Source organism: Mus caroli, chromosome 13, assembly GCF_900094665.2.
Source record: "Mus caroli chromosome 13, CAROLI_EIJ_v1.1, whole genome shotgun sequence".
Classification (NCBI taxonomy): Eukaryota; Metazoa; Chordata; class Mammalia; order Rodentia; family Muridae; genus Mus; species Mus caroli.
Window position 1 is genome coordinate 55,046,362 of NC_034582.1, and position 9,754 is coordinate 55,056,115.

Below are 9,754 nucleotides of genomic sequence, written 5' to 3' on the forward strand. Positions count from 1 at the left end.
GGAATGGAGGCCCTCTGTGGAGAATGGAGACCCTATGTGGGTTATGGAGGCCCTCTGTGAGGAATGGAGACCCTCTGTGGGGAATAGAGGCCTTCTGTGGGGAATGGAGGCCCTCTGTGGGTAACTGAGAAAATGAATTAACACAAGAATGCTGTGATATTACACAAGCAGCATATGGTTCTTTTAATATGGGTTCTTCAAAATGAATGATTCTTACGCAATAAAAGTGTACTGTGGGATTTACTTTCTGAAGACTTGTCACTGAGCCTGGGACCCAGCATACTCAGCAGTTGTTCTGCTACTGAGACCATCCTAGCTCCAGCTGAAGTCTTTTTCACCTGAATGTACTTACATGCCAGGCAGCTCTAATACAAAGAGCAATAATCTAAAACCTTAAAGAAGTGTTCTAAGATGGGATTACCCAGACTGGCTTCAAACTCCTGGGCTCAAGAGATCCTCAGGTGCCAGGACAATAGACAGGCATGGGCCTTCAAGCCAAATGCGGAACTCTCACCTTCCATAAACTCTAAGTTTGGAGGCTTTCGGTTTAGGGTGTTCAACCGGGAGAGGCTATTCTAATATAGTCAAGACTGAACACGCTTCCAGTCTTGAGCATTTTAGAGAAGGGTGACTCAACCAGAACTATTCAAAGATCACAGAGTCTCTGGGATAGGGCTCAAGTTCCCAAGACAGGGAAACCCAGGTTGGTCAGTGCCTGGACAAGGTCCAAATTCGCTCTCAGAACATGGCCACCTATGTATGTGAGTGATGGCAACGTGGGAAAGATCATCCATGGAAGAAGGATTAGTCAAAGCTGACAGTGACACTAGCCATCATATACACAATCATCTCCCAACAAACTACCCAATCAGCCAGCTAGGATTTGTCCTGCCCACCCTTCACACTCCCTTATACCGTTCTGTGTGCAGACTTCTGCATTAACTCCACATCTCATTTGGGAAAAGACTTCTGCATCTAAAAGTTATTATCATGCAAATATTTGAGAGAATCTCATCTTCCTTCAAAGCTGAATGGAGGTTACCTAGCACATGGGGTCATGGGCGTCCGCTCACTCTGTAACCAAGCCCTGGAGCTTCTTCTCACTGTCAGCTAACACCATGAGACACTAAAGGGTCTGACACTGTTTAGGGAGCTGTCATGGTTTGAATATGCTTGGCCCAAGGAGTGGCACTATTTGGAGGTATGGCCTTGTTAGAGAAGGTGTGGCACTGTGGGCGTGGGCTTTAAGATCCTCATTTTAGCTGCCTGGAAGTCAGTATCTGGCTAGCAGCCTTCAGATGAAGATGTAGAATTCTTAGCTCTGTCTGCACTGTCCCTGCCTGGATGCTGCCATGCTCTCACCATGATGACAATGTACTGAACCTATGAGCCAGCCCCTACTAAATGTTGTCCTTTATAAGACTTGCCTTGGTCATGGTGTCTGTTCACAACAGTAAAACCCTAACTAAGACAAGAACTAAATAGTTCTACTTAGACAGGAACAGTGAGGAGAGAACAAAATATCAACAGGAACTAAGGGCCAACTGATGTGACGTTTGGGACTTTGGGACCAATACAACAGTTTATAAAAATGGGTTTCATGGGGCTGGAGAGCAGGCCCCAAGGTTAAGAGCAGTCAGCGCTCTCAGAACAAGACCTAGAGTTCTATTCCCAGCAGTCCATGGTGGCTCACAGCCACCTGAACTCCAATTCCAGGAGACCTGACAACTTCTTTAACCTCTATAGACACCAGGCTTGCAAGAGGCACACGTAGATACGTGCAGGCAAGACGCTCATACAAACAGAACAAAATAAAACTTAGAAAAATAGGTTTCTGACATAATCCAACCAGTCAGCATGTGATTTCTCCCTGAATCTTCCGGGCTCCTTTAGCCATAATTTACAAGGACAAAGTTTACCTTGGGAGTCAGTGCAAACATTTACATATACACCATTCTTCTTCTTTTAATAAACCGAAACAATGGATTCACGAAACAAATTTAACACATATAACACCCAATTATTTTTCATTTCCTGAATGTGGGCATTATGTAATAAATTCCTGTCACAACTTGGACCTAGACTGGACTTGGTGAAACTGCACAAGCATCGAAAACTCCCAGAGCCCAGGGAGCGGGGCAGAGTAGCAGCTCATCAGCCATCTGTCCCATCTGTCAACTGAGGGAAACTGGGAACAAGGAAGGTCACCTCAGTGAGGAGTGCCTGATAAACTTCAGTTTAAGGAGGGTGTGGCTGTCTCAAGGAATGAAGGAGACCTGCCCTCGGCAAGGAACTCAAGGGAAAACTGACCACCAGAAGAGTGACAGAGGCCAACACCTGAAACATGAATGTAAACGTGGACTGCTTTTGGATATGGGAAAGTTCAACAATATTCAAGTTCACGGCGCCGGCTTTAGAGGCAGAAGAGAAAGGCAGGAGACTAAGAAAGAACAGGCACAAGCCCAGCTTTATAAATGATCACGACCCTCGTATAGTATCTGGGTGCCAGGCATGGTACTTTGTGCACACCTTGTAGGTGCTAAAGTTATGTTTTCAGTTTTAATTACTGTGCTTAAAAAGATCTATAAAACAAAAATGCCTCTAATGCCTCTAGTAAGCCCCACTTTCCCAAGGACAGATCATTCCTGGACTGCTGGGGGCTGTTGTTCACATAACAAGCCACGTGTTTTCACTTCTGTAAACAAGGTTGGCTGCTCCAACTGCATAGGATATGCTCGATCATGCGGGGGGCAGGAGGTACATCAGGACGCATGCTCAGCCCCCACCTCTCCCACCCCGTTGGATGAAGCCCGGAAGCACTTAGCTTTGTGGGTTTTGCCTTTATAAGCACCAGACTAATGTGATTGGCAGCCATTCCCTGGGAATCCGAGGTATAAACCTGGGCAGTGTCCATTGCCCTGGTCAGTATTTAATAAAACTTGGTTCAAATCTGGCTTAAAAATTGTGGTAGTGGTCTCATTCTTGCCCAGGGAGATTAACAACCTCTAATCCCACCATTTGATAAGCAGGGGCAGTAGGACACAGATTCTCAGGTGTCCTGAAATACAAAGACCCTGTCTGAATGTATATATAACATTCGGGTGGAGCCCATACGTGTGCGATGACTGCTGGGTCCTCCAGATATGGAACTTCTTAAGTGGTACCTCGTATCTCCTCAATGCCCTGGTCCATGTCACAGAATCCTGAGGAAGCCGATGTCAGGGCTAAGGACCCCAAGACCCAACCTAATTCAAATTCTGGGCAGGGCAGCAATCTGGGAGAAAGGCACAAGGTGGACAGAAAGGCTCTAAGCTGTCATAGCCTCCACCAGTTCCAGCAAGTGTGAATAAATATAGCTTAGTTCAGGGGCTCGAAAGATGGTTCGGCAATTAAGATCAGTGGTTGCTCCTACAAAGGACCTGAGTTCAGTTTCCAATACAGACCTGGCAGCTCACAACCATCTCTAACTCCAGTTCCAGGGCATCTAGTGCCCTCTTTTGGCCTCTGGGGATACCAGGCACAGAGCTGGAGCACTTACATGCAGGAAAAACAGTCAAACACATAAAATAAAATATGAAAATCTTTATAAAAAATAGTTTAGTTCAACATTTTTTTCCCCCAAATCATTATCATTATCTCTAACCATACTGGCTTTTACTTTTAAATCATTCTCTCAGTGCTGAGAAGTGGTGAGTTTGAAGACAGCCTGATCTACGAAGCTAGTTCCAGGACACCTAGGGCTACACAGAGAAACCCAGCCTTGAAAAACAAACAGATGAACAAAGAAAACTTTACTTGGTTAGGAAAAGGCAAAACGCCGAGGACACAGAGCCTGGTTCTCTCCTTAGCTGCAATGCCACGCACACTTGATTTCACACTGCAACCTCTGGGTCAGCTCATAGGGCTCTATGGTATGATTTGCGAGTCTAGACAAAATGTGGGGACACAGGAACGTGTGGCCAATCTTCTATAACTTAGTCTTTGAGCCCTGATTCCCAAAGAGTCTGGGGCAGTGCTTGTATTGCTTTGTTTCCCCATGAGCTCTCAGGGGACCCCACCATGGCATGAACAGCAGAGAACAGCAGAGAACCTGACAGACGGACTGATAACCCAGCAGCTGACGAGCAAGCTGGGAGACCCTCAGGGGCTCACCTTTCACTGCCCACTCCGCTAGGGCCGCTTGTATTTCAGGATCAAGGTTTTCCAGATTTTAGCATATTTACACGAACTTGAACTCATTCATATCTCACCAAAAAAAACCCGACATCCAAAGTGTCCCTAAATCCACACCTGCGTGAGTCAGGGGCTTAAAAAGTTTCAGAATGTGGCACACCTCAGATATCAGGTATCAGATGGGGTACCCAACCATACCTGTGACTCTCACTGAGAAAGGAAGGAAAGCAAGCAGCTCCCGGGACCTATGAGGGGTCTGCTTGACCCTGGAACGCAACTCCCAAAACTTCAGCCCAAGATAGCTTCCCTACCAACTCACACCGGTGAATACTGCAGTCACTGAACATATTTGACAACTTGATTTCAGTTAGTTAAAATTAAATTAAATTGAGTCACGGTTCAAGCATTCAACAGCCTCACATGGCTGGTGGCTACTGAGCCATAGAGAGCAGACCGACAACTAACTAACCACTGCAGTAGCCTGCTCACACCTCCATGCAATGACATAAGGCTTACTACACCCAGATGAATACAGACAGGTAGGAGGTGTCACTCGGGAGAGGGTGATGGGGAAGCGGTCGGCCTTACCTTCTCATCCTGGTGTAGCTTGTTGACATTCTCCAGCTGGAAGCTGTGGCTAGACTGGATCCTGTCAAGTTGCTCTCTCTGCTTCTGCAGCTCGCCCTGGAACTCATTCTTCTTCAGCTCTACAGCACCTCTCTCTGCAGCCGCCCTGCGGACCCGGCCTTCCAGCTCTACAATGCGCGTCTAGAAGGAAGACACGGCCACAGCCATGAAGATCCAAGCCGCCAGCTGAGATGCTGCCACCTCCCTCAACCAAGGTGTCATAGGACCAAAGCTTACGGCCCAGTGGAGAACAGAACAAGGGAAGGGGTGGTGGATGGACGATTACCCGGAGGACACAGGGGCAGGGGGACTTGCTAAAGTGCTTGCGTTGGACACTTGCCAGAGGCAGCCGATGACCTAACCATCAAGGGGAGGGGTGAGCATGTTCTCTGCAGGGTGAGGCTGGGCAGATCAAAGACAACAATCACGACCTAAAGAACGGGAGGCCTCAGAGGAGCCCAATGAGAGACTCATCGTTCCATGTCTTAGATAGGGTTCCCTCCCATTGCTATGATAAACATCACGACCGAAAGCCACCTGGGGAGGGAAGGGTTGATTTGGCTGAACCGTCCTGGTCACAGCCCATCTTTGAGGGAAGCTAAGGCAGGAACTCAGACTGGCAGGGGCCTCGTGACAGGAACTGAAGTTGCTTACTGACTTGTTCCTGCTGGCTTGCTCAGCCGGCTTTCCTTCTGTACAACTGCCCAGGGGTGGCACGAACTGCCTTGTCAATGTCCGCACCGCCCCACACTGGGATAGGCTCACTCACATCAGTCACTAACAAAGGCCCAAGGGCCCGTATTATGGAAGCATTTTCTCGACCATGGTCCCCTCTTCACGGATGACGCTTTAACCAAGCAGCGATAACAAACCCAATCATGGCTTCATTTACCATTGGCCATAATATGTGGGAAACCTAAAATTACTACCCACGTGGCCCTTGGTTTCTCCAGTGGACTGACAGACAGACAGGAATGTGCAGTGTCCAGCCAACGTTCCCGTCTGCCCTAAACGCTCAATGGAAAGCAAAGCACAACTCAGTAGTCACAGAGGAAGCTTGGGGGAGGGGGCTGGTGTGGAGAGCTAAAACACCGCTAGCACACGGTGTTGGAACCCAGGGTACCGGCTGACAATACACAGGGGACCTGTGGCATGGTGCCTCAGCTGGTTTGAACACTCAGTGGTATTTGTATACTCTAAAGACACAACATACCTGGAGCTCCACGCTTCTCGAGCTAGCAATCCAGTAGTTGAAGCCTAGCACAATAACACAGGCCACCAGGGCAGCCAGGATAAGGGGCGGAGACTTCATGCTGCGACGCCCATTCCCCAGTCCCATCATCTTAGAACCAGGGCTGAGAACCTGCCAAATAAAAAACGCATGAGTTTCCACACTAAGCCTAGCATCCCCGAAGCAGACCACATCCATCTTCAGTATCCACAGGAAGGCAACCATGTGAGCGCTCTCTCTCTCTCTGTCTCTCTCTCTCTCTCTCTCTCACACACACACACACACACACACACACACACACACACACGGAACCATTCATGAAGAGGATATACCAGTGCTCAAAGCCAAAGGTCTAGGTGCCTGAATGTTGAGCCAGCACTCCAGGGTGAGGCTTGTAGATTGGCACCACACAGGGACCCAGACACAATAAACTGGAGTTCTCATCATAGAACCATATCTCTTCAACCCAACTTGCTCTCTGTGTAGTGGGCATAGCTTAGCATTCCTATCTCCAGTATAACTTGAGATTGTTCATGCTTGCAAACAGGAATAGCGAACCTTGTTTCCATATCACATGAGACCTTCTGACATTTTTAAGGTTTCCAGAGAGCGCTTTAAGTTGGCCCTAGGAAAGGGAGGCTTTGGCCATCTGCCCTCACAGAATAGCTGCCATCCCAGTACAGCCTTTGGAAGCAGAGCAAGAATGCCTTGCTGGCCATGAGTGGGAGTTGCTCCGTGTACATCACAAGGGAGAGGGACAGGGATGGGAGGCAGATGTCAGTCAGGCGAAGATGGGGTAGGACCCATGAGAGCCTGAAAAAAATCCTAGGAAACCAGGAGTCAAAATAAGCCTCTCTTTAAGCCGATCCCATCCAGAGCTTTGGTTACAGGGACAGAAAGTGACTCATTTCAAGGGACAGGTCGGTGACAAAAACCAAGTCTTCTCTACTGCAGCTGACAGACATCACTAGAGCATGGTTGTGAGTGTGACCTCAGAAAAAGGAACTCCTCAGTGTGGCTCAGAGGGTGACCGCCTGGGAAGGTTTGCACACTGCAAAGCCAGGGATGACCAGCCTGCTGATGGGAGCAAGGACCTCAGGTAGGAAAGCAGCCATGTGGGAGAGCCAATGTGGGCTGGCAAGGCCACATAGCTGGGTGACTGAGGGACAGAAATGGAGAGAAGTGGCCAAGATGGATGAGAGCTGCAGCTTTTCTTTCCCCACTGTAGACTTGACAAAATCTAAACCATCTAAACCTTGCAAACCTCCCTGCCCCAGGCCCTCCTGAGGTAAACGCAATAACCATTCGTGTTAAAAGTCTCTGACTCTGCTGGTGGGAGTGGGAGAATGGGTCCACTGTGTAGACCAGGCTGGCCTCAAGCTCCCAAGCCTCCAGTCCCAGCCTGCACAACTGGATAAAAAGTCTCTACAAAACAGAAAAACCATGAAAAACCACTCTGGATTTTCAGCTACCAACTAACTGTGTTTTAAAACGATAACCAGCTGGTTAAAGCCAATACTTGCTTAAAAGGTAATTTTGCTTCTTTTTAAAAGATAGAGTTGGGCTGGTGAAATGGCTCAGTGGATAAGAGCACCCGACTGTTCTTTCGAAGATCCAGAGTTCAAATCCCAGCAACTACATGGTGGCTTACAACCATCCGTAACGAGATCTGACTCCCTCTTCTGGAGTGTCTGAAGACAGCTACAGTGTACTTACATATAATAAATAAATCTTAAAAAAAAAAAAAAGATAGAGTTGCACTCTGTAGCTCAAGCTGGCTTTGAATCCTCTGTCATCCTCCTGCTGCAGCCTCCTCAGTGCTGAGATTACAGGCATCAGTAGCCACTATGCTATGCTGAAATTTTTTCTCCTTTGTTTTAGAAAATAGAAAGGCTCCTGAGCATGTAGGTCAATGGTAGTCTGGGTTTAGCACAACCAAGGCCCTGCCCTGGGTTAGGGGCTCAGCTCACTGGGTGGTAAACAGACATCTTCCATGGGAACTTTTGTTGTTGTTTTGTTTTGTTTGGTTATTATTGTTGCTTGACAGGGTCTTTCTATGTAGTGCAGGCTGTCCTCGAACTTGATCCATAGACCAGGCTGGCCTCAAACTCAGCAAGATCCGCCTGCTCTTGTCTCCCAAGTAGTAGCCTTAAAGGTGTATGACTCCTGGCCAGGTATAATGAGACAGAGAGAGACAAACAGACAGAGACAGACAAAGAGAGATAGAGAAAGAGGGAGGGAGGAGGACAGTAAATGACCTATCAAATTCATTGGCACTTTATAAAGCTTTTCCTTTTTTAGGCCAAGTGGTAGTGGTATACATCTTTATTCACAGTCCTTGGAAGGCAGAGGCAGGTGGAACTCTGGGAGCTCAAGGCCAGCCTGGTCTACAGAGCAGAGCAAATTCCAGGACATTCAAGTTTACATGGAGAAACCCTGTCTCAAAAATAATTTTTTTCCTTTTGCACAGAATTTTTAATCACGTAGCCAAATACATATGAGCAATCAGATAGGAAGAGTCTGGATAGCCATGCTTGCCCGGCAGTGTTTTGTCTGCTTGCACAAGCTCTGGCCATCTGGGAAGAGGAACCAATTAAGAGCAATGCCTCCTTCAGATTGGCCCGTGCAAGGCTCTGGTACATTTTCTCCATTACTGACTCACTGGTGCTTTATAGATTATATTATTATTTCGCTTACTTGTTTAAGCATATTCCTAAGTGTTTTTTTTAATTTTGATACTATTATAAAAGCTCGTATATTTAAATAGTTTTTCTTGGAAGTTCATTCTTATTTTATGTAAAAACAACTAATTGTACTTTATAAACTGATTTTATATCTTGCAACCTCACTGAATTATTATTTCCACAGATTCTGGGATAGAGTCTTCAGGGTTTTCTGTGTATAATAAAATAATGTCATCCTGGCGGGGGGGAAAAAAAAAGATGGATGTGGGAGCTCAGCCCAGCCCTGTGGGCGGTACCACCATTAGGCAAGTGGTCCTGGCTGGTATCAAAAAGCAAACTGAGCAAGTCATGGAAAGCAAGCCAGTAAGCAGTGTTCCGATACAAGTTCCTGCTCTGGCCTCCTTCAGGGATAGACTGTAACCTGTAAGTCAAATAAAACCTCTCCTTTGCAAGCTGCTCTTGGCTGTGACACACGCAGAAACCCAGCCTAGGGAACAAAGTTACCAAACAGGCCACACCTCTGTCCTACCCACAGGATGGGCTCCACCTAAACCCAGCCAGCAAGCTGGAGAGCTGCTAGTTCAAAAGCCACTGTGATAAGCAACCCTGCACAGCACCCAGGTCTGCGAGGGCTGAGGCCACCGCCTTGCTTTGGAGTTTAAAAACATTGTGCCCGGTCTCAAGCTGCCCGAGTCAGAGATCAGCAAACTGCGGCCCACAGCCCACAGTCGGCCTTTCCTGTAAACACAGTTTTACTGATATGGCTATCTTCCATAACTGCTTTCCAGATATAAGACGGAAGTGAACACTTAAATCAGACACCTTTGAGTAGGACTATCGAGGTGTTTAAACATTAACGATCTTCAAACACAGTCACAAACTTCCTCTAACGGAGGCTTAAGGTCAAGTCCACGAAGTCTGGTTCACTTCCTTAATAAACTCACCAGGAAGTACAGAGGCTACCTCCCTCCCACTTACTTCCTCGTCCCCCAACTGTAAAGACTGTGCTTCCCTGAATTCTGAATGTTTATAGCTTCTA

General features: G+C 47.3%; 1 protein-coding gene across 1 annotated transcript in view; it reads right to left on the minus strand.

Annotated features, from left to right (window-relative positions):
- The window catches only part of Golm1 (golgi membrane protein 1), a 42,686-nt gene that overhangs the window by 26,714 nt on the left and 6,218 nt on the right, over positions 1 to 9,754 (minus strand). The window contains exons 2-3 of the mRNA XM_021179883.2: positions 6,014 to 6,163; positions 4,762 to 4,941 (exon numbers count right to left, since the gene is read on the minus strand). Coding sequence (XP_021035542.1) covers positions 4,762 to 4,941; positions 6,014 to 6,142 — 309 coding nt within the window. The 5' untranslated portion in view covers positions 6,143 to 6,163. The remainder of the gene's footprint in view (positions 1 to 4,761; positions 4,942 to 6,013; positions 6,164 to 9,754) is intronic.